This window comes from Sphaerodactylus townsendi, linkage group LG11, assembly GCF_021028975.2.
Source record: "Sphaerodactylus townsendi isolate TG3544 linkage group LG11, MPM_Stown_v2.3, whole genome shotgun sequence".
Classification (NCBI taxonomy): Eukaryota; Metazoa; Chordata; class Lepidosauria; order Squamata; family Sphaerodactylidae; genus Sphaerodactylus; species Sphaerodactylus townsendi.
Window position 1 is genome coordinate 67,305,277 of NC_059435.1, and position 25,482 is coordinate 67,330,758.

At 42.7% G+C, this 25,482-nt stretch overlaps 1 protein-coding gene across 1 annotated transcript in view; it reads left to right on the top strand.

The window, feature by feature from the left end:
• Positions 1-25,482, top strand: part of PTPRN2 (protein tyrosine phosphatase receptor type N2) — a 714,418-nt gene that overhangs the window by 626,703 nt on the left and 62,233 nt on the right. The window contains exons 15-16 of the mRNA XM_048510498.1: positions 16,392-16,539; positions 19,432-19,505. Of these exons, the coding sequence (XP_048366455.1) occupies positions 16,392-16,539; positions 19,432-19,505 (222 nt within the window). The remainder of the gene's footprint in view (positions 1-16,391; positions 16,540-19,431; positions 19,506-25,482) is intronic.

Here is a 25,482-nt window from a genome sequence, read left to right on the forward strand (position 1 = left end):
AGCACCCGATTAGCTATGGCAGCATGGCTGTAAATTTACAAGTGCTGCAGTAAAAAGAAGAACAACCTCCCTCACAACTGCCCTAAGTAAATGGAGTAAGGTTTGGATGCAGACTGAGAACCTTTATAGCTGATTCCAGTAAAAACAATGGGGAGGAGCTGTGGCATGCAGAAGCTCCCAGGTTCGATCCCTGTTATCTCCAGTTGAAAGGGTCAGGTAGGATGTGATATGAAAGAGCTCTGCCACTCTGAATAAGCACTGATCTTGATAGACGAATGGTCTGATTCAGTGTGGGCATCTCTGTGTGTTCATTGATTGATGCTTCATATTTCGCACTTAATAGCATAAAAACCTCTTATTCGTGGCATTGTTCCCACTCAAGTGCATCGCCTTAGACCAGCGGTTCTCAACCTGTGGGTCGCGACCCCTTTGGGGGTTGAAAGACCTTTTCACAGGGGTCGCCTAAGACTCTCTGCATCAGTGTTCTCCATCTGTAAAATGGATACATGTTAGGGTTGGGGGGTCACCACAACATGAGGAACTGTATTAAAAGGTCGTGGCATTAGGAAGGTTGAGAACCACTGCCTTACACACTCTGCCAGAGCCTTTCTTGACTGAACAGCCTTTTCTAGGCTGAAAGAGAAGGTGACGTTCAAGTGGGAAAGTCACCATTGTTGGTCTGTGTCTATGATTCCAAGATAAGTGTTAACCCCCACCCCCACCCCGATGGTGGGATAGAAAACACAAAGAGGCAGATTCTAAATAATCTGGGAACTAGGCCTGGGGCGGATGATTTCTTAAACTAGATTTTATTTTTCAGCATTTTCATTGTGGTACATATCTCTTTAAAAAGAGACCTAATTTAGAAGGAAATTTAAATGTTAACACAAAGCCTACATTTTTAAGAAACTGTAAATTAGTCATTAGCATTGTGTAGATCTGGGTGGTAAAGGTTGCTTTTCAGTGCCAAAAAGAGAACCAGAAGGGAAAATATCTGCCTTCTAAGGTCAAGCGTTCCAACTAATGACACACTGTAATTATTATAATCTTCCGAATACAACTCAGTGAGTCATCACAGGCATGAGGATCTAGGAGAAGCCATCCTGTATCTTGCCTGGATCATTCACTAAGCCCATGTGGAGGTTGTGTACCCTTCCTTTGTTTCCTCCTGTCACCTGAGCAAACTCTTCCGTGTGTTTGGTTCTTGAATTATGAATATTTATTGCTCTACTAAATAAGCAGCAGAGGCAATTACTTTCCATCACATTGGCAAGCTTTGTCTTACCTGTAACTACCAGTCCTCAATCCCAATTCTTGCAGCCTGAATCCTATGCAGGCTTACCCAGAAATAAGCCCTGCTTTATTCGGTGTTGTTTGCTTCAACATAAGCATGCAGAGGATTGAGGCCTTCTCTTTCAAGTAAGTTAGCTGGCTGATATTCTTGGCTGCATGCATGTGGACTGAGATGTGTCTCCTGTCTTTGAGCGGAAATAATTCTGCAGTGCAAAAACTTGGGCTTCCTGAGCAAAGAAATGAAACTCCTGAAGTTACATTTCTAAAAAGTCTGCAGTGAAACCAGTAAGTCTGTAGGAACTGATTATTAGGCATGCTTGTTCAGGAAAATACATAGATTCCAAAGGTAGAAAATATATGGAGTAAGGTAATTTTAACCATAAGTTGAACTTAGATTTTTGATCATAGCTTATCTGCTGACTATCCCAGGATCCTGTGCCGGTTGCTTTAATTTTGTTGGTTCCTTGTTCCATAGACACGTGGAAAACACCTTGTTTTGTCCAAAGTGATGTTTTGTGTGCTTCTTCATTATTGGATGAACAGAACTGCAATAAAACAGAAAGGCTGTGAAAGAGTCATTGTATTTCCCTTTTTGAGGGAAATACAGTGCCCTCTCTTTTGTACAAGGTTTATTTCAGGCAAAGTAATTGCAGGGATAAAACTTCATCGCGTAATTTGGATTATTTAAGGTCTATGAGATGCCGGGCATGATAAATTAAGGACCCTTTTTGTGCCAGTCTCATTAAACATACTTTGTGTAAGACATTCTTCTGGTGGATTTTTGTAAATCAACAATAGCTATAAAGCTAGCTTTATAGCTGCAAAGCTAGCTTTATAGCTGCAAAAAGATTATAATGTGCTTACCTGTTTAACAGTACTGATGTAGTGTTTAAGTGCTTTATAATTTTTCATTTTTAAGCATTAAATTTTGCAATTGCCCCCTTTTCTTTCACCTCTTAAAAGAAAATGCACCCGATGCCATCCCTTTGAACTGTTAACAATGGCTGGAATAAATGGAATTTTCAGGTGTTCAGAAGGACATGAGGAGGAAGGAAAAACAAAGCTCAGTATCGGCCCCTACCAGGTTATATCAAGCGATTTCATTTGGATTTCACTGAGCACCTTTAGCAGCTGGGAACTGTAAGAAAGGAGATTAGCAAGTGTTTGTCTGACACACACTGATCCCGGCACCTGCTGATTGGATTGAAATAATCCTTTTACACATTGCAAAACTCTATTATCAGAGCATTACGAAAAGCAGAGCCAGCAATAGCCATTGCATCACAAGTATATTAATTTAGGTAAATAGAACACAGGCCGCCGTTTAGCGTAAATATTTCATTGTGTCGTTCAGTTTGGAACGTACTCTGAATTTCTGTCGTCAGTATGAAAACGTGATTTCCCTAGAGAATGTGGGGAATATGCTTTTTAAACAAAGGCCATATAGCAACATGGTGCAAATATACTTCTAACTTAATAGTCTTTATCTATGGATAGCTGATATTAGTATGTATCAGTGTATTTTGTTCAGTACAGACACAAATGAAAATTCAGCTTTAAAAAATTCAGTCTTTGCTGGAACAGCCTTGTTGCTTCCTTCTAATCTGAGAAAAGCAATGAAGAATGTTTTTTCTCTCTGTTACCTTGCTGCATTTTGTGTTCTTGAAGCAGGCTGCTTAGAAATTTTATGGTGAGGGGGTTCCCTTCAAGAATATAATGGCCTGCCAATCAAAACTTTAGTAAAGCATCCATATCACCATCCCTAATAGTTTAATATCATGGTTTCCGATGCACATATAACTCAACACTCCACCCTAAACCTATAGCAGTATATTTAATTATCTTTGGCCGTTTCCGCACGGGCAATGAATGGCGACCTGGAGACGGTAAAAACGCCGTCTCCAGGCCGCCATTCGCACGGGGGGCGCAGCTGCAACGCAGCCGTGCCGCCCTCGCGCCGCCCTCCCGGCCTGAAGCTGGCGTTTCCCCAGAGCGCTTCCTAGTGCTCTTTTGGGGGAAACGCCGCCGTGAAGCCACTGCCGAGCGAACGGCAGCGACTTCATGCCGCCTCCCCCACCCGGCACTTACCTTGTCCCGGGCCTCCGGTGCGTACGCCGGAGCCTGCCAGGGGACATGCATTCCCTGCCCTCGCCACTGGAGCCCGAGGCAAGCCGTTAGGAAACCAGGGGCGTGTCCCCAGCGGCCTTTCGGCGACGCTGTACCGAGGCTTCCCGGGGACATGCCGGCGCTCACTGGCCGGGCACCGGCGCTCCATGGCGCCGGCTGCCCAGCTGTTCCTAGGACCGTCCATGCGGACGGTCCCAACGTCGTCGGGTCGGCGTTTATGACTTCCGCCTTCGTGCGGAAACGGCCTTTGTTACTTATATTTTGCCTATCTCATTGGGGCTCCAGGCAGATTACACAGAGTGAGTCCATATAGCCAGCAGGATGGGACATTCAGTAAACAGTGACATAAGATGCAAGTTGTAGAATCAACCAGAATATACAGGTTGATATCATGTTGTCCTCTTTTTAGTAGCCCTGGGGACTTGGTTAAGATTGTAGAACGGTTGTGGGTGGAAGAGTTAAGTTCCCTTCCCCCCATACCATAGCTCCAATTCAACTACCCCCCTGCCGCTGATTAAAAATAAAAAATGTTTGGGAGAATCAACTGGTGCCTTTTCTAATTTAGTTTGATATTGACTGGCCTGACAAGTTTTGAGACTGAGCTTTAAATGTGACCAGGTACAATGCATCATAGACAAAATGACACTGAAGTTTAGTCTGGCCACTATTTCTCCAGATAACAGCAGGAGGAATTATACCCTGTTCCACATAAAGACCAAAGTAAAATTTTGACTTTGTCTGCCAATTTTTACTGCCCCCCCTCCGGTACTTCGTGCCCCCCATTTGTTGCAGCCTGGTCCGGATAGATGACGAGTGGGGGGCATGGAGCATGTGCGGGGTGGGGGGCAGGAGGAAATGGCAGATGAAGTACCAGTTTTACTGAGGTGTTTATATGGAACAGGGTATAGTAGTCGGTATCGGTGATGCTTTTTAGATAATACAGAAAACAGTGTGTTGTCATGCATAACATCTTCTGGTGTGACCTCTGTGGAAACACATTTTAACGCTTTTAATGTATTCTGTAAAAGGGTCAGGAGGTCTTGTGGGGAAGGCACAAATTGTGGAAAGAGGGAGGGTTTTTCTGTTTGTACAAAATGCTTGCATTATATGTTGAAAGGGAAATGACACTTTATGACAAAAAGTGCTAATTTACTGAATTTGCCTCCGGGGAATGAGTTCATTTGTGAGATGCAGAAGATGAGCTAATGGGTTTCAATTTTAATCCTCTTTAATAGATCTCTTTTAGCCCAGCCCTTGTTCAAAAATGCCTGGAACCCAATAAACACGGCCACCCCCCTCTCGTCTTAATCAGAAAACTGAAATATTTCTTAGCAGCAAGAGAGGCTAGAAGCTTTAAATCCTGCAGCATCGGAGGAGCAATTGCTTGTATACTTCTTTTATCAACAACTGTGTGCTCTGGGCAGAACTATCGCAGTTTTACTTTCCCTCAACAGTATCAGAATCTGAGGCCTTCTGCTTCTTTATTGGAGGCAATAGATTTTTTCTACCCGAGTGGGCAAGTAAGTTTAATAACTTTTATGAGTTTCTTTTTTTAAAAAAACCCTGTCACTTACAAAAACTAGGTCCAGAGTGACATTTGCCAGCCAGAACACTAGTTAATGTCAGTACAGTAATATGTTTGCCTCTGTGGAAGTGACTCATGGAATGATTTGAGTAGGCGTATATGCATGAAAATATTTTTAATTTTAATGTATCAGCCATGCACCTTGTTTGGTAGAATTTTTCACATTGCCTTCCTGATGGGCAAATATGCAGGTTTGGAACTCTCGGTTAACTTTTTTTTTTTAAACTGCCAGAGTTTTTCTTCTTTGGATGGTCACTGTTCCCAGGGGTTGCAGGAACTCCAGGCTCAACAGGAGTGGCAGCTCTAAGCTTTGTTTAAATCTTCAGTGCCTATTCTGCTTGGGCAGCAGAGTCCTTTGTTTAAGAGGAAAGTAAGTTTCTAGCCTGCATAAGCAATGTACTGCAGCTTTTAAGGAAGCTTGTGCCATTGTTACACAATGCAGAGATGAGAGTCCTTTCTACTCCTTTGAGTACGGGGACCCAGCAAAGTCTCTCTTGCCACACTTTCTACTCTATCTTTCCGTCAGGCTCCCCAAAATCTGAAAATGCACAAAGTGGGACTTGAGAACACTGCTTTCCTTATTCGGAGTGTAATATAGTGGACTAGCCTGAAGATCATCCTGAAATTGAGGTTGGATGTTTGCATAGATCCGGTTCACAGAAGCCTCTGCCTGAAATCTGTGACTAAGCCACTGCCATTGCAAAAGATTCCAACTCTCCTTTTATATCACAGTTAGTTGGGTTGGCCAATCTCCGAATAGAAATTAATCAGCCTAAGTTTGGCTCCTGTTGGCTGAATGCCCAAACCTATCAGGTGATTCTCCTATTTGGCAAAAGTCCCAGAAACCAGCTGGATATTGGACCTTACCCAAGGCTGATATCATGTACCATGTCTGTGAAGGCGGATACACTTTTTATAATCAAGCATCGTGTTTTTATCATGGACTTGGTATTCCCTCAAAGATGCTTTCCATTACTAAAGCTGCTGGTGATGTCTGAAGTAAAATGGGTGTGAATCATGACTTTCACATTTTATACACAAATGTGTGCACACATCACCTGTATGCAGGTGGGAGATATTTCCTGTAGCTTTTCTACAGAGATAACTATTACATCACTGAACTGTTGTCCGGTGCAAACAATCGTATGTGCTGCTGGACACTCACAAGGATAATCCAAGGTAACATTTTTTAAAAAACAAAACCACCCTTGTATTGTCGAAGGTTTTCACGACCACAATCACTGGGATGTTGTGAGGTTTCCAGGCTGTATGGCTGTGTTCCAGTAGCGTTTTCTCTCGACGTTCCACTTGAATCTGTGGCTGGCATCTTCCGAGGATCAGATCCTCTGAAGAATCCAGCCACAGATGCAGGTGGAACGTCGGGAGAAAATGCTAGTGGAACACGGCCATACAGCCCGGAAACCTCACAACATCCCAAAACCACCCTTGATAATTTTCAACCACGTGTTTCATTAGTTAAGTTTTTAAAGAATCCCTCAAAGCATTTATTATGGAGTACATTCATGCTCCTATGAACAGGACAGCAAAACTGTAAAACGTAATTTCAGAACTAAGGTGGAATGTGTTAAAACAGCTCAGAGATCTATGAAAAGGTGAGCTATCAGCTTTTCTGACTCCTTTTTGTTGTTGTTGTTGTTGAAGTTTATTGTAGTAACAGTCCTGTATGTTTAGTGACACATTTCCAGCAGTCTAGCATGTCTGAAGAGTTTTGGATTTTTATTTATTTATTTATTTATTGGGTTTATAGACCGCCCTCCCCCGAAGGGCTCAGGGCGGTGAACAACATATAACAGAGCACAATAATAAATTAAAATCCAATAAATATAAGTTAATATGGCTCTAATAATAAACCCTATCTTATTAAAAATACAACATTATTAAACATAGCATTAAACTAACATTAAAACAAGATGGCGCCAGCTTCAGTTCACCCAGAGCCCCAGAGGGGGGATGAGGCGGTGGATCCACTTGATGTTATAATAAAGGAGAGGGAGGGGGCCCCTATCAACGGCTAGGCTCCCCAAAGGCCCGGTGGAACAGCTCTGTCTTACAGGCCCTGCGGTACTCAACCAGATCCCGCAGAGCCCGAACAGCTGGTGGGAGAGCGTTCCACCAGGTGGGGGCCAGAGCTGTAAAGGCTCTGGCCCAAGTGGAAGCCAGCCGTATCATTGAGGGGCCAGGAATCACCAGTAGGTTGGCCTCTGCCGAACGCAGAGACCGATTCGGGACATATGGGGTAAGACGGTCCCGGATTCTAATAAGTGAACAAGGACTATAAACTGTGGTTTGTAAGTCTAGAACCAGAGCACATAGTTAGAAACCACAGATTCAATTACCTGGACTCAAAATTCAAATGGTCATCCCATAAAGCATTGACTGGAAAGACTAGTTTCTTGTCTGATTCATCCTTAGTTTGTTTGGAACTGTTTGTGTTGCTTGATTGATAGTTGCAAGGTCAAGGGAGTTGTGAGGTTGGTGACAAATACGAGAAACAAGTTTTGGAGCCTGAGAGTAAAGTGGCACTTTAGAAAGCTTGCAGGTGGTAAAGAAGAAGAAGACTTTATTTACAGTCAAAGCTTGCAGGTGGTAAAATAGTGCTGTGATTTTTTTCCTAATAAAATGCCAATTAGAACATTCCACCCCACTAGACGTTCCTTGCAATTGACATGCAAGAAAAAAAAGCTCTGTCTCACACCTTCGCCATGGTTCATAGGGAAGATTATGTCCTCTCAAACACATTGAGCTCTTTTATAGATTAACCAAATCAATCCCAAAGTGCATTTAGAACAGCAGCAGAGAACCGGTGTAATACGTTCCCTGGACCCAACCAACCCTTTAAGATTGGCTGTATTCATTATAATTTCTGTCCAGTTTTTAAAGAGGCAGCAGCACACAATTCACTAATTTCATATTGCTGCAGGGAGCACAGTGGCTCTTTCTATTATTTCCCCATATCCTGTCAGCCTTGGTAAGTTTGCTGGAAGAAATGTTCTGTGCTGAGAGTCAGGGTACTTGGTGGTGGGCTGTCCAAATACAAGTTTGATTGTCACTACTATCTTGGTAAGGTTAGTATTATCTCAAACACAAACAAAGCCTATACTACTGTATGAGGGCATTTTCTGTGCCACTTTCCCCACTCCCAAAGAGATTCATAGCAAAACAACCAGTTATACAATATAATTTAAATAAATGAAACACATAAACACATTCTGACTGGGTCATAATTCACTAGACTTGCAGTTCAATTAATTCATTTGGCTCGGCCTTGAGTCACAGGCAAAAAAGCCTTTCAGCTCTTACTTGGGGGCTCACATCTCTGGCCACATCCGGGATTCAGTACCTACAACAAAAGAGAAAAACAGTCCAGACTCTACTCAGCTGCTGCTAGCAAGCCAACAGGATTGTGCTGAGATTGTAACATGACTTCTGTTTCAGTTCTTATTAATAATGCTTCAGCTGTCCTTGCGCAATCGTGCCGCCTAAACCAGAGCATCAGTCCGTTGCAGTGACTGTGAGGTAGTTTGGTACCAAGGACAGCTCCCCTGCTTAACACTACTAGACAGAGGCCTCTGCTTGTGACCCCCCTGTTTGTGCAGAAAACAGTTATCGTGCTTTTTGAAGACAGCCTCCTCTGCTAAAGTTGTGCCAAAATCATAAGGCAACTCAACAAAATGGTAATTACAAGCTTGGAAATGTTTGGCACTACAGACAGGACTTCCAGAGTCTCCAGTTCTGATTTTCGTCCACGGGAGTTGAAACGATGTGTATGAGGACTGGTCCAGTCCCCATATGGCTGCTGAATGTCAGGCATTCTGACTCCATGCCTGTCACTGTCAAATCCCTCTGTCTGGAAGCATCTTAAGGATTCACTTCTGAGAACAAGAAGCATGGCTCCAAACTCCCGCCTGGTTCCTGGGGCTACCATTATCTGGTACGTCTTGGCAATAGAAGTAAGAAACTGTCAACTATAAGAGCATAAGAACTAGCTGCTGGATCAGACCAGAGTCCACCTAGTCCAGCACTCTACTACTCGCAGTGGCCCAACAGATGCCTTTGGGAGCTCACATTCAAGATGTGAAAGCAGTGACCTTCTGCTGCTGCTGCTCCTGAGCACCTGGTCTGCTAAGGCATTTGCAATCTCAGATCAAGGAGGATCAAGATTGGTAGCCATAGATCGACTTCTCCTCCATAAATCTGTCCAAGCCCCTTTTAAAGCTATCCAGGTTAGTGGCCATCACCACACTACCTGTGGCAGCATATCTCCAAACACCAATCACACATTGGCTAAGTGAAGAAGAAGTGTTTCCTTTTATTAGTCCTAATTCTTCCCCCCAGCATTTTCAATGAATGCCCCCTGGTTCTAGTATTGTGAGAAAGAGAGAAAAATTTCTCTGTCAACGTTTTCTACCCCATGCATAATTTTATAGACTTCAATCATATCCCCCCTCAGCCGCCTCCTCTCCAAACTAAAAAAAAAAAAAAAAAAAAAAAGGAGTCCCAAAACTGGCTGCAGCTCTCTCCTCATAAGGAAGGTGCTCCAATCCTTCTTCAATCATCCCTCGTCTGCCCTTCTCTTCAAGCACTTTTTCTATTCCTCTTCTACGATATCCTTTTTTGAGTTGTGGCGACCATGAGACTGAACACAGTACTCCAAGTGCGGCTTCTGCAGTCTTACACGGCTTTATATATAAGGGCATGACAATCCTTGCAGTTTTATTATCAACTCCTTTCCTAATTATCCCCAGCATAGAGTTTGCCTTTTTCACAGCTGCCATGCATTGAGTTGACATTCCCATGGAACTATCAACTAAGACGCCCAAATCCCTTTCCTGGTCTGTGACTGATAGCACTGACCCTTGTAGCGTGTATGTGAAGTTTGGATTTTTTGCCCCTATGATGTAATAGCAGCACAACCTCACTATATATCTCAGTTTTAATAGAAGTGAAGCAAAAATCTTCTGCAACTAACTTTTATAATTGGCACTGAACTGGCATTTGTAGCAAGATGTCTACAGATCAGCAGAGGCTGAGGAGCAATTTCAGAGCAGGGACTTTAGGGAAACTTGCTGTAATTTGTTCAGGGGAGCCTCATAATGATAACCACCATTTTGTGAACTGCTCGGAGGAACAGGCTTGTGTCTTCTGATAAACAGTTAATGAACTTGAGAAGATGGATGATGGCATTCTAATTAGTGAATGGATTTCAAGTTGATGAGTGACTGGTGGAGTTTATAATACCACGAGTTCCCATTAGGACAGATAAAATTCCTGTCTACCAAAATTGGTTTAGGAGTTGAGGATGCTTGGGAAGCCAGAGATTGATGTTTGTGATTTAGCTACAAGAATGATTTCTTGTGTGATGTTACAGGTTTGCTTCCTTTTAGTTTTCTGTGTGTTTGGAATTATTTAAAAAATTATTTTCAAATGTATTTTAGCCTGAATGCACTTTAAATCTTGGTTACCTCAAGAACATAATGGCTATGCTGTTCAGTGCAATTTTTTCGTAAACGACTGAATGGGTTTCATTCTTTTAAAAAATAATAATAAAGTTTCAAAGACCGATGTCTTGAAGGGGTGATTGTGGAGCAGTTCCTTGTGTTGCATGATTCTAGAAGTTAAGGGGGTGGAAGCAAAGAAAAGCAGGCACAGTTTTCCACAGTTTTTTCCCCTCACTGTAACAATGAAGGCTGCCAAGTATATGGGTAGGAGGAAGTAGGCCGACGTTAAAGTTGTGAGTTCATATGGACTGTGAAAACAAACTAGGTTGAAAATTGATACAACCTCCTGTTCAAGTGAATGCAGACAGCTACATGTCTGTGTGAAAAAATGTATTGGTACATTACAACTATGCTAAAGGTGCTGGTAGCATGGCATAGTGGTTAAGGTGTTTGACTTGGATCTGGGAAACCCAGGTTTGGATCCCCCGTCTGCCCTGGAAACTTGCTGGGTGACCTTGGTCCAGTCATAGGCTCTCAGCTTTGACCCGGGCAAGTATTTGGATGGGAGATCTTCAAGGAATATCAACATCACGATATGGCAAACCATCTCTGAATGCCTCTCACTTTGAAAACCTGCAACATTTGTTCTCAAACTTTTTGGGGGCTGTTGACACATCCCTAGCACCCCCCTACCCCCCCCCCACACAAATAAAAATGGTCTCTTGCAAATTCAAAATAACAGTGAGGAGAGCACCGCCGTTTTTCCTTTCTAAAATATCTTGCCTTGCAAAGCAGTGGCAATGGGGCTCTTTGCCTTGCTCCCGCAGCCCTGCCCTGGGCTATGCAGTGAGGAGAGTGTTGCTGCTTTTCCTTAAAAAAATCTTGCCTTGCAAAGTAGTGGTGATGGGGCTCTTTGCCTTGGCTCTCCCCTCTGCCCCCGGGCTGCACAGCAAGGAGAGCGCTGCTGCTTTTCCTTAAAAACTCACCAATCACCACATGGCAAAGTTGGACGGATAAGACCTATTTCCTGCCAGCTGGCCCAGAAATTCCTGCCCCCTGCCCCCCCAAAGTTCTCTGCCACCCCCCCACTGCCCCAGAATTCCTCACTGCCCCCCTTGATGTTTCCACCGCCCCCTTTGGGAATCCTTACCCAACAGGGTCACCTGTTGTAGCTGTGGCTTGACAGCTGTTGCTGTATCCCTAGTTCTGTTGCATGTGTGTGACAATGTTTGTTCTAGCTATTCCTCTTCTGGACTTTGCTGTTGTTCCCTGCTCATTTGTTGATGAAGTAGATGGTTTATCTTGTTCTTGGTGTGTTAAAAATAAATACTGAGAATGGTGGTGCTTTGCATTGGTTTCCAAATTCTATGAGCAAACACAGAACCCTGCAGAACTCTCCCAAGGGGATTCTGCCTCAGCTTGTCTCTCTCCTTCTGCCAACTGCTGCCCCCCTTTCTTCTGCTTTCCCCTTTTGCTGCTACCCTGTTCACTTCTGCTGGTTACCACTTCGGCCTTCCTGCTCCTTCCTGGTTCTCTTTCCCGTCCCCTCACAGTTCCCTGTAGCCTCACCCTCATTTCTGTCCCCAACCCTCACTTCCGGCTTTTCTCCCCAACATAAGGGATTGAATGAAACATCAACATTTGAAAGTGCTGAGATTTTGTAGCATATCCCTCTTTAATTCCGAGTCACCTGTTCAATTCAGAACAGCAGCTGAGATCTTATTTATTTTTATTTATTTATTTATGGGATTTCAATACCGCCCAATCCCCAAAGGGCTCTGGACGGTGTACAACGTGCTGGTTTTTTGAGATCTTGCTGGTTTTTTGAAATCTTGCTGTTTTTTTGAGATCTTGGAGTCCTTCAAACTACTGTAACAGAATTATCTTTGTGTCTACAGAAGAAAAATAGGGGATATTAAAACATGTGTAACCCCATATGAGACAGAGGTGCTTTTTCTCTTGGTTTTTTAAAATATGCTGTTACCATCTATAAGAATTAATCCTGTAAGGTAAAAAAATAGTAAAAGGTTTCAGTTGTTTTTATGTTGTACTGAACTTTATGATTTTTATGTTGTAACTGCCCTGAGACCTTTAGGCACATGGCAAAATAAAAATACATAGATGCAAATAAATAAAACTGATCTCTAACATATTAGCTGTATATAATGAAAATAAGGGTAGAGGCATATACATACAAACCCCACCGAGTCTATGCTTGCACATGTATGTATCTGTTTTTAAAAATTCACAAGACAGATACCTAAAATAAAATTGAAATGTTCAAATACTTAACAAAATCTGCTACTATGTAAATCTTTATTGTGCATGGAGAACATGAATTCCAAAAGCCAAAGAGAGAAAGCCGGGAAAGTACAATCTATTCCAAGCCACGCAATTCTATTGCTTTCAAAAAAATACCATTGGCTCTCACAGATTAGTAAACCATATGACTGTTCAATTGCATGAAATGTGTGGAAAGATCACGAATTTGAACATACAATTACTACTGGCTTAGATAGGATTTTCTGTTATGTGGTTTTCCATCATGTACAGCCTATAGCCGTGGTGGCGAACCTTTGGCACTCCAGATGTTATGGAATACAATTCCCATTTGGAATACAATTCCCATTTGGAATACATTCCCAATTGGCCATTCTGGCAGGGGCTGATGGGAATTGTAGTCCATAACATCTGGAGTGCCAAAGGTTCGCCACCACTGGCCTATATACTTACCTGTATTCACCTCTCAGAAGCTTAATTGCCTGTATATCTAGTTCTCGTAAGGCTTCCCCATGTGCATTGCCATATACCAGGGGTGGCCGACCTATGGCACTCCAGATGTTCATGGACTACAATTCCCATCAGCCCCTGCCAGCATGGTCAATTGGTAGTCCATTAACATCTGGAGTGCCACAGGTCGGCCACCGCTGCCATATACAATATGGAAGAAGCTCAGTTTTTATAGTAGCTGCATAGGAGGGAGAACTTTACCTAGTCCATCTTCTACCACTACTGTAGGGCTGGTCTTCTTCTGTTCCCTTAAGGAAGGCTTGGATGCCCTGTCCGGTATTGCAAAGGCCTCTCTCAACATTCTCACAAACCTTCACTGGTAGTAATATGGGGCTCTATACAGATGCAAGGGCTTACTGGCCCCAAAGAAAGCCAGATGTAGTTTAAGCTCTGAAGATATAATTCAACTTTTTTGTTTGTTTTCATAAGGGATGGATCAGTAATCTCAGCAAATCTCTCTTAATAACTGTCTCTTCCTTTATGTATGCCAAAAGTATTTTATTCTAATGGGATAATCCTTTCACATCAAAATAATGCTGCACCATGAGATCTTAGAAACACCAAAGATGTACCTGTCACTGTGGTATCCACGTACCAGCATTTTTCCTGCTTCCACTGTAATAAATCTTATAATCCAAAATATCTCAATGGCATTAAATGTCTGCTTCGATTGCATTTCCCTCAATTCCACAAATGCCTCTGTTTTTAGCTTGACTGCCCTTGGCAGATATGATTTCCATAAACCAGCTCACAAATGTGCATGAATGTTTTAAAGGAAATTAGACTAATACATCAGACAGCATTTTCATACCAGCAAACACATGTTTTGATTTGCAAGAAATAAAAACCACCTTGATTAATCTATAGTTAGAAAGATGAGGTCACAATTTTACTGAAGCAGCAGTGGCAGCGTGTGTGTATGTGTATGTGTGTGAAATATAAAACATATCCGCCACTCCGCTGGTGGAATGACAGCAGTGCTGGCTGAAGTTCTAGGCATGTTTAGTGGAAAGCAGGTTGCATTTGAAATCAATAGTCCTTTCAAGTTCATGGTCTTAAGACTAAGGTCAGTAAAAGTGTAACAATTGCCTATTGGATCAAAACCAATGGCCTAGGGAGGCTTCTGATTGACTATTGCAGAGTTGACTGACATGACAGATTTATAAAATACTCCTTTGGCAGAAGCTGCTAGCTCAGCACAAGGATCTATATTGTGTTACTGAAGTTAAGCTTTGGCAATCATTTTGTGGCTGGCTCCGCCTCCTGTTGCAGCCATTTTGTTGCTCCATCCACCATGTCAAAATTCAAAATGTGTCCACAGACTCAGATTGGGTATCCCTAATTCAGGGGTAGGGAACCTGCGGCTCTCCAGATGTTCAGGAACTACAATTCCCATCAGCCTCTGTCAGCATGGCCAATTGGCCATGCTGGTAGGGGCTGATGGGAATTGTAGTTCCTGAACATCTGGAGAGCCGCAGGTTCCCTACCTCTGCCCTAATTTAATCCATCAGTTGTTGATCTCCATCGTCTGGTAATCAGAATAATTTTTTGTTTGCTATGGTTAGTATTCATCTGTTTTCATTAGATACTTATGAAGGTATAGTCTGAAAGCACAAGATGCAGCATCTTCAAAAGCTAAGAGGTTCTAGATCTGGTTAGCTCCTGGATGGGGGTGGGTTTGGCAACAGCTCCTCCCCATGAATGGATGAAGGGCAGGATATGTCCACTAAAAATATTAAAAAGCAGTACTTCTCTGTATCGTTTCCCAGATTAAACAGCTCTTCACAGGATTATTCTTTTATTCTTCTTTCTTCTCTTCTCTTTGCTTTGATTTTAATTTTTGGATGTTGGTCATTTGGTACTTCTCATGCAAAGATATATGACTCCTTAATTTAAAAAATCCAAGTTCTATTGCTTCTCAAAAGACAGAATCCCTTTAACAGCTGTCTCCTGCATTCTTGACCATGGTGTGGAAGTTCTCTTTTCCCTTAACTTGAACTCTCTAATTGAACATAACACTCACACACAACACAATTGTATACACATCACATCATTATGGAAGTTTATATGATAGGTTTGTATGGATTAATAATTTGAATTGTAGATGCACTTGATTTCTCAGTGCTTTGACTGGTGTCATGCCCTACGGTCTTGGTGTAAAGGAAGAGTTTAGTGGAGATTGATTGATTGGCTATAAGTAGGAATATAGAGCAGTTTAAATGTTTCTGGTATTGCTAAGGATTGCATATTGCTGATTGGCCATGCTGGCAGGGGCTGATGGGATTTGTAGTCCATGAACATCTGGAATGCCGCAGGTTGCACACCCGTACTCTAGGTAGTGGCTGATGATCTCCAGACCAGAGACATCAGTTCCTCTGGAAAAAATGGCCACTTTGGCATTATGCTGCATTGAAGTCCTTCCCCTCCCCAAACCTTGGCCTCCTCAGGCTCCAACCCCCCCCCCAAATCTCCTGGAGCTGGAAACCCGACTGCCATATGATCTTTTTCATTTTTTTCTTTGCTTTGTTGATGCCTTTTATCTGCCCTAATTTGTCCTGCCATGGCATGCTCCACTGAATTCTTGGCATTCATGTCAAAAGACTCATTCAAAGAGGACATGGAGCTGGAGAACTTACAAGAGCAGGCAGGTCCGGTTTCTACTTTCCCTGCTCCTACTGTTATGTTTGAAGTAGGGTTTCATGGATTTAAGCCCAGAACTCTTACTGGATCCCCCCAAAGCTGAACCACTCCAGCATCATTTTCAAAGTTGCCCACACGAGCTTGGATGCCCAAAGTTGCCCACACGAGCTTGGATGCCGAAGAACGCCCTTTAGATGCGCCCAAGGGGTTGCATTTATATCCATGGAAATGTTAACTGTGAATAACTCATCACCTAGCATCATCACAAGCGGCTTTTTAAAAGTCCTCTCAAATTCAAAAGTGCTTTGCTACTTGAGGTATATTTGATGATGTTTGAAAAATTCAAACGCGAAGCTGTCTTTGGTGTGCAAAGCTAGTCATGCAGCTCTTTGAAACCAGGCCAGAGTAGTGATCTTGAGCTCATCCATATATGTATTGGAGCGCTAGTGTGTCAGCACATAAAGAGCATTGCTTCTAATGAAACTTTCTCTTTTCAGTCCTATATGGAAGATCACTTGAAGAACAAGAATCGTCTGGAGAAAGAGTGGGAAGCCCTTTGTGCTTATCAAGCTGAGCCCAACGCAGCCACCATTGCCCAAAGGGAAGAAAATATCCAGAAGAACCGCACACGGGATATAGTGGCATGTACGTATGGCTTAATATGAAAGCCTTGCTTAGTTTTCCTCTTTAATCTACACCACATGTGATGAATAAGTGATGGACAAAGAAGAGGAAGAGTTTGGATTTATACCCCCCCTTCCTCTTCTGTAAGGAGACTCCAAGGGGCTGACCATCTCCTTTCCCTTTCCCCCCTCACAACAAACACCCCGTGGGGTGGGTGGGGCTGAGAGAGCTCCGAAGAGCTGTGACTAGCCCAAGGTCACCCAGCTGGCATGGGTTGGAGTGCACAGTCTAATCTGGTTCACCAGATAAGCCTCCACAGCTCAAGTGGCAAAGCAGGGAATCAAACCTGGTTCTCCAGATTAGAGTGCACCTGCTCTTAACCACTATGCCACTGCTGCTCTTGTTCAAAGTGACTGTTCAAGTGCTGGTCACTATGTACAAGGAAATTCTAGCAGCCTGGTGTCGTGCTTAAGAGCAGGTTTGATTCCCCACTCCTCTGCATGTCCGGCAGACTCCAATCTGGTGAACTGGATTTGCTTCTCCACTCCTCCACATGAAGCCTGCTGGGTGACCTTGGGCCAGTCACAGTTTTCTCAGGACTCTCTAAGCCCCACCTACCTCACAAGGTATCTGTTGTGAGGAAGGTAAGGGAAGGCCATTATAAGCCGCTTTGAGACTCTTTAAAAGTTGAGAAAAGCTCTTCTTCGAAATGCTGTCTTAACATGTTTTGACATCTCTCCATGTCCTTCAGCTGTTGGAAATGTATGTAGCTGCTTTGTACTGCTTCTCAATACAAAGATCACAAGTGTGGTTTTGTGTAAGAGCATTCATTTCAGTTTAATACAATACATACACTTCTAGCTTATGGTTGGTAACTTAGTTGGAAGAACTCTATGTGCTGGCTCAGGCAGAGCCCAAGGGTTGTGTTTCAGTGTTTGAAGCTGAGCCAGGATACAGTCACACAGGCCAAGCGCTGTATGCAGAAAGACTGTACCAGTCCATCGTCAAGGAGCCAGAAATCCATCACACAGTCGTCAGACAGGGAACGAGCCAAGAGGCGAGGTCACTCAGTACCAGTTCAAGGTTCAGGTTCTCCAGGAGATGGAGCAGAGAGGTGTCAGCACAGCCACCAGGAATTTGCACTATCATCCACCAGTGCTTGCTGATCCAGCACCCTTGTGTAGTTGGCTGAACAAACCTTAGCCTTCATCCTACAAGGACTTAGTGCTTTCAAACAACAGTGTTTCTGCATTAATTGTGCACTGCATCTTTTACTGTGCAATTCAGCTCCCATCTGATGCTGGCATTGTTCTGCAGTACTGTTGAAGTGAGGACCTGGGTTCTTTCAGCTGGTACCTGGCTGAGAGTTGGGGATAGCCTGCAAGGCTGGAGATCTTCTATCAAAACCTCCTCCTGTTCTTTGGACTCATTGTGCTAGGTTTCTGCCAGAGCTGGTTTCTTCCTAAACAGCTCCTCTTCAGAGGTTTCTCCACCATCCAGGGACTGACTCGTGACACTCTAGCTTAGCTTCTGGGCACAATCACGTTCATCCAAAAAAGTGAATAATATCAGCTGTTTGTAATTAGAACTGGCTGAAGCCATTCATCTGCTACTCAGCTGTACTGAACTTTTGGCTCCTGAAGATAAACTTTCTGAGTGGCTGTTCTATATATTGGACTAAGCAAAGCTGCGAGTGGTCAGGGTGCTCATTTTTCTTTGGTGTAACTAAGAGCAGCACATCTCCTGCATGTACTTGATGACTGTGTTAGCTGTAAGAAATGTTATGTACCACATGCCAGACTTCAGAGTACCTAGCAGTTTAGCCCGAAATGGACCTTGCCTGCAATAAACGTGAGCTTGGGGAAGAAATTCTTTTAATCTAAACTTCATTACTAACAAATGTCTTTTAAGCATTCTGTTACTCATAAACCGAAGACGAGGGAAAGATTCGTAAGACGGTTTGACAAAACTAACGTTCTCATTAAGGAACAGTAATTTTTTACTAATGAATTCAGTGTTTCAAGTAACCTTAATGAACTTGGTTAAATGCTTTGAGAGGGGGTTGTCGTGGTTTTTTGGCCTGCGGGGCCATGGTCTGGGGTTTTAGCTCCTAACGATTTACCCACATCTGTGCCACAGAGAAAAACATCTCTTATTATGACCAAACAGATGACCAAACTTTCAGAAAGGAGAAAAGTCGTAGTAATTGGAGATTTCAGTTATCCTGATATTTGTTGGGAGTCAAACTCTGCCAAGACTATAAGGTCCAACAAAGGCCAAATAAACTCTGCCAAGACTATAAGGTCCCACAGGGTTCTGTCCTGGGCCCAGTCCTATTCAATATTTTTATCAATGATTTGGATGATGGAATAGAGAACATGCTAATCAAATTTGTGGGTGACACCAAATGAAGAGGGGTAACTAAGGACAGAGTCAGAATTCAAAATGACCTGGACAGATTAGAGAGCTGAGCCAAAAGTAACAAATGAATTTCAATGGAGATAAATGTAAGATTCTACACTTAGGCAGAAAAAATGACATGCACAGGTATAGGATAGGTGACACCTGGCTTGACAACAGTATACGTGAAAGGGGTCTGGGATTGGGCTGTATGTCTTCTAAGGGCCCTGTATGAAATTCTACATAGGTTTGCTGATTTAGAGTGTTCCCCCTTTGCTTTTGGGGAGGAAGAAGCAAAAAATATGGACACATCCTATTAAAAATGCAAAAAATTATCAATCAGATGTCTCTCCATCACCAAATGGGACACACAAGTCCCTTGGAAGGTTGCGATCAGAAGGCAAAGCCTCAGGACAAAGCATTTTCAACTTTTTTTCCCTGTTGGAATAATAAGTTGAAAAATCTCCCTTCACGGGTGTGCATGTAAATAAATGTACTTCTTTTCTTTTACAGATGATCATTGCAGGATATGTTTGAAAGCTGAAAACAGCCATGACAATTCTGATTACATCAACGCAAGCCCAATTGTAAGTACAGAATCAAAATGGAACGACTTCCCCTCCCATGAAGTAAAAGGTTAATTCTGGTGTGAGCTTCTTGCGCGGCAGCCATCTCTTGGATCTCTGTGCAACTTTGTTTTCATCACAGTTCTGTGCTATTAACAAGTATGTGCAAAGGGGAAAAAAATTGTGGGTTTAATCAGTCTCGCATACATATGATGTTATCAGTATTGGTAACCTGTAGGACACGTTAAAAATAGTTCACCTGTTCCTTCAAGAGTGTTTTTGATTGCTGCAGAGCTTTGCTGCTTTAGGCATTAAGTGCTGATCCTAAAATTACTGTGTTGCCACGGTGACAACCGTCACTTATTTTTCTTCCTGTGACTTCTTTGACCTTCAGACTGCCATTTAGTGGTGTACCTCCTTCTGATAGGAAAGTTAGGGATAAGAGGGATCCTTTTAAAACTCTACAGATTTCAATTAATCATCAGGCTAAGTAGGAGTGTTGTCACTGTGCTTTTCTTTTCCCCATAGCTATGGCAAGAGTCACTTTCACCCAAAACATTAGGGGAAATGTAGTAGCTCCTCAACAGGAGCATTTAGTGAAAACATGAGCAGCAGTTGCATATTTCATGACAAAATAGAGCTATAGAAATCAAGCCGGTGAAACCTACCGTGTTTCCCCGAATATAAGACATCCCCAGAAAAGAAGACTTGGGGCCTTTCCCCACATTTTTCTCGGTCGCTGTGCGCAATTTCCAGCGCGCGGCATCCCTGACGCGCGTCCAGGCGTCCCCCCGACCCCCGGTAATCAAAAGGCGCCCTTTGCAAGGGCGCCACGGATGGCTCGCGCTGAGGGGGCGCGACAGTGGCAGCGTCGGGGCGGCTGTGCTGTCACCGCCCCTCTCGTGGGGAGTGCCGGGGGACCCCGCGCTACTCTCCTCAAGTAGCGCGGGGCTTAAGGTAAGTGGGGAAAGGCCCATAGCAGAGGTTTTGCTGAAGCGCGAAATATAAGGCATCCCCCGAAAGTAAGATGTAGCCAAGTTTTTGTTTGGAAGCATGCCCGACGAACAGAACACAGAAAAATAAGACATCCCCTGAAAATAAGACATAGCGCATCTCTGGGAGCAAAAATTAATATAAGACACTGTCTTATTTTCGGGGAAACACAGTATGTAATTGCAAGGAACAACTCCAGTCCTTCTGTTAGAAAAGTGCATCGGGTTGTTCGGATCCTCTGATACTGTTTCCTCTTTTGTTGCACCTGGATAATAATTCTTCAAGCCGTGATAGTATCAAACAAATAATAGCAATGGTTTAACCTTGATCTGAAATTTTACTGAACATAGTGGTTCTCTCCCATTGTTGGCAGCTGCTTCCAATAGCGTAATAGACTTTGGGGGAGAGAATGAGGATTCCAAAAATCCAACCCTGTGTATTCTTACTACATCTTTTTTTTTTGGTGGGGGGGGGGGCAGGAATGAGCTCTTCAGTGTCAGGATTTTTGGCATGATCTCAAGGACTTTTTTCTGATATAATTTTGTTCACATGATGCAATGGCAGCATCAGAGTCCACAATAAAAGCCTTGTAGCTATTAAGTTTCAAATTAATGCGATAAAAACTTCTTTTTCAGTTCATAGTTTTTTGGGGGTGGGGGGGAATTGGCCAGCTAAACATAGCAAATGTGTGAATTCTTCAAGAGATCCGCAATAGACTGTATTTTTTTTCCTTGTTTGCGCCTGCAGAAATCCTATCGGCTACTCTTTAAAAAATAAATATGCTGTTGTTCAATTTAAGCAGTCTCCTGTAATTATCACACCAATAAAACGACATATTTGGTGGATCTGAGCCTTGCTGCGCTTGGATGTGAAGTGGAAATTGCCATGAATTCCAAGTGGAGAATTAATAACACTAGCGCTATAAAGTATGAATTGGACTAGGAAGGTTTATTCTCTACCCCTCAGCCTGTAGGTTTGCCTGATGAAGCCAGAGTGTCGTATGAAGCAATTACATCCTGGCCTCGAAAAGGGAGGCTTCCAAGGGGGTGCTTAAAGCTGTGTACTTCCAGCTTCGGGGTCAGTGGTCTAGCTTCCAGCTGAGGCTCACTCAACCTTAGCGTGAGTCTAAATGAGTAAAGCAATACGTGCTCGGAAAAAGTCCTTTTTGGCACTAGACAATGAGTTGGCCACCTGCCCACATATTCCTTTCTTTCTCAAAACTGCTTAACGCTCTCCACCCACGCCCCCAACTCTTCCATCCCTCCCAGTACATTATGAGAATCCCGGGGAGGGGAAGGGAGAGAGTAGCCTTTGTGTAACGGCAAAACTGCGTGGAATGAAGTCTGCAAGGGGATCTAATCAAATATATCGGTGATTTCTTAAAATTGTTGTTCTATCACAAAACCGGGCAGAAGGAGTGTTTAGAAATTCCTTGGAATAAAATGGATGTGGAAGATCTTGTTTCTCGTTCTCCAGAATAACATAAAATACTGTGGTAATAACTCTGCTGCCAGCGGTTCAATGAAAAGCTTGCAATTACAGCACAAGGAGACCCTGACTGTGCAGAATAAAACTGTGATAATTACATCTGTCATATTTGTACTTAGTCCTCATTAAATTTCAGGGAAATCATCCAGTAGTAAATAATGTGCAATCTTTGCCTTTAAATCAGAGGTCATGAAAGTAAATGGGAATTCTGTTTTTCCTCTTAGGGTGTTGGAAAAGGAGGGGGGGGGTCCCATCAACTGCATTAAAAAAACACACACCACTCCCCGTCAGCCATACTTATTATTGAAGCTGCCAGACTGAGGAATGTGATTAACGTGACAGTTTGCTCAAACACAGCATACAAATTTTATCACCGAGAATAGAGACTGAAATCCATAATGACATTCAAAACAAGATTTCTTTCTTTCGTTCCATTATAATTGTTAAAAAGAGGGATTGAAAAATTTAGTACTTTCATTCAAGAGTAACAACAGGGGCCAATTATTGTTCTGTCTCTTGTGTCATTTTTATTTTAAATGGGCGGGTAAAAATGATGACTAAGTAGCATTATACCTGCTGGGGATGCATTTTGTGACTGTCTGTCCCTGCTCTCCCGAAGGCACTCATCTTAAAATGATGAACCTTGGCGATGTGGAAGCAAAAGTCTTTGGGGTTGCCAGTAGTTCTAAACAAAACCAATTTGACAGATTGATAAATGTGTGTATATTATACCTATTACGTGTGTAAATATGTCTTTAAAGTATAAATATGCCCTCAGTCAGGATAAATTTAAAGCCAGCGTGAGCATCTAACAGTACACTTGACCAGTCCTTTGCCATCAATATTACAAAGCTTTGAAAGGGGAAAAAAGTCTGAACTTAACCTTGGTTCTGTACAATAGCTGGGGGGAAAAACCAGGAAGTAATTTAAGTTGGATCACACAGAAGAGATGTATTGTTGGGGTTCAGTGTCATTACAAGGGATGATGACGTAATCCTTTTAGTTCCTTCTGTTATGATTAATCAGATATAAATAAGGAATCGTCTTATTCCCATTGTAAGTGGGTTTTTTAAAAAATAAAGTTGACATTTTCCAATGCAAAAATATATTTATGAGATGCATTTAAAATAAGGCTGCAAAATAACAGCCCCTAAATATAAAAACATGATTAGCATTAAGTTGGTGGCAGCATAAAAATTCATAAAGTGGCATATTTTTAAAATTCAGATATAACTGGCTATAGCCACCTATTTGTATTCAGTGTGGTGCTCTCCGCTCTAAAAAAATGTCAATCAACTTTAATTAGAGGGGGTGAAAGAAGCTTAGATGAGTTACTATTAAAACATCTTGGGTTTGGGGGTGGTTTAATCTGATCCCCTGCAGGAGTTCTCTTCTGATAATCTGGAACAAGACAGATGGTTCTTTTAGTTTGTCCTTTTTTCTAATGTAGTAATAGTGAGTAAAATTTGAGCCACTAATTGTGCTTTGGTTCTAGTGATCCCTGATCCCATTTATTGCCCTGTGGAACTACTGAATTAGTGATTGGATGTTTTGTCATTGTGGCAACAGTGTGGCAGAATAAATTGAAAATTCTGTCAGGCCAGAACATTTGTGATTACACTAATTTTTGTTTTGCAATATAAATAGGCAGGCTTGGCCAATTTTTTAAAATATGGTCTAAATATCCAGGCGTCATGAGACCAGAGAACTGTTGGTACGTATTCTAGTGAGCCAATTCCTCAAGAACTTATTTCTTAAAATGACTTCTCTTTTATCTCATTTTAGTGATGTTTTCTTTACTGTTTCTGTACTCAGAGAAAACCTAGACAGTGGTTCAACAATCCATTCATAAGCAATCAAAACATGGATAACTGAACGTCCATTGGATGAGATTTCCAACATTGGTTAAGCCAAATATGAGCAAACTGATGTATTTGGGGCTAGCTGCCTGGGTCTGTTTGCTGTGGTTTTTGAACATTGGCTGAAAGATTCACTATATCATCAATGTGTGGGTCCAACCAGTGTTGCAACCTAACTGTGGGTCTAGTGGTACAGCTGCATTGTGATTGCCCTTAGCCCCTGACTCTGAGCTTGCACCTGAGTCCTTACCCACCAGTGAAGTATATTTAAGACTCATGTTCCCATCCAAGCCACTTTAGGCTTCTTCTCATTTGTTCTTGCCCATGTGGTGAGATAGGTCCATTCCAGCTCTTTATTTCAACATGCTGGAAGGATGAAGAGTGCTGATGGCAGGCTGGCCCTTCTTGACTGTGCTGAACTCTGTGCTGAACACACTCATTGTACATATTCCTTTGATCCTGCTTGCCTTGTCCCGCTTGTGGACTTCTCTCCTGAGCATGCTGCTACTCCTGAATTATTTGCCTGTCTGCCTGTTTGCATGCTGCCCACCTGTCTTCCCTTAGACATGACTGAGACCTGGTTTTCAGGATGAGGCTTGGGTAGAAAATTCAGGGGCACCCTGGTGGCAGATCTAGATGACTCTTGGTGGGGTTCTGGCCAGAATGGGTGTACAAGAAAATGGATCCAGTTTGGGATTCTGAAGTGGGCCAAGTATCATGGACCCCTTCCACACATGCAGAATAATGCACTTTCAATCCACTTTCACAACTGTTTGCAAGTGGATTTTGCTATTCCGCACAGCAAAATCCAACTGCAAAGTGTATTGACAAAAATTGAAAATGCATTATTCTGCATGTGCAGAAGGGGCCATGGTTCACAAGTGTATGCTTGCCATTGAAATAAAACCTTAGTACAAAATCCCCTTCGGGGATTGGGTGGTATACCAAATTCAATAAATAATTAATAATGATGATGATGATGATGAAATGGGACAGAGCTGAACAGATTTGCCAAGAGTTAGTACCATTGTAGCTGATATTGTGCAAGTTACTGCTTGTGTTGAGGAATCAAAAGAACTGAATAAGGGTAGGATGCCGATCTGTTTCGATCCTTCCCGCTGATCTGGTTTATGGCAGTTGTTAAAGTTTACATCTCCAAATCCTCCCGAGTATATTTAGACTTTGGAATTTTACAGTGTGGAAATTAATAAAGGCACCCATTAGTCCGTTTTTCAATTACTTTAATCTTGGCAGGAGTCTGCGAACTCGCTTATTAACACAAAAGGAAGCTCTCTGTTATCGTAGATTTCCTCTGAGAACATACACACACACCAGGCGCTGCCAGTTTTTAAGCAAGGCTTGATAACCTTTCCCCTGTTTGTTTTGCTCAGCGTCACAGTAGACAACAGGCAATTTTGAAATTTGCATTTGTCGAGATGGTGAAATACATACAAACAGAAAGTGACCCGGTTGCTACTTTGTGTGGTAGCGATCCCAACTGGTGCACGCCCTCCCCATGGCAGCTTTTCTGCGCAACAGAATGTGCAGGGAATGTAATAATTGCAAACGTCTGAGTTATTGTTAACTTGACGACACATTTGACCAGTCTTTCCTCATTATGATGTCTACAGAGCTCCCAGCAGCAGCTTTCTGACAGC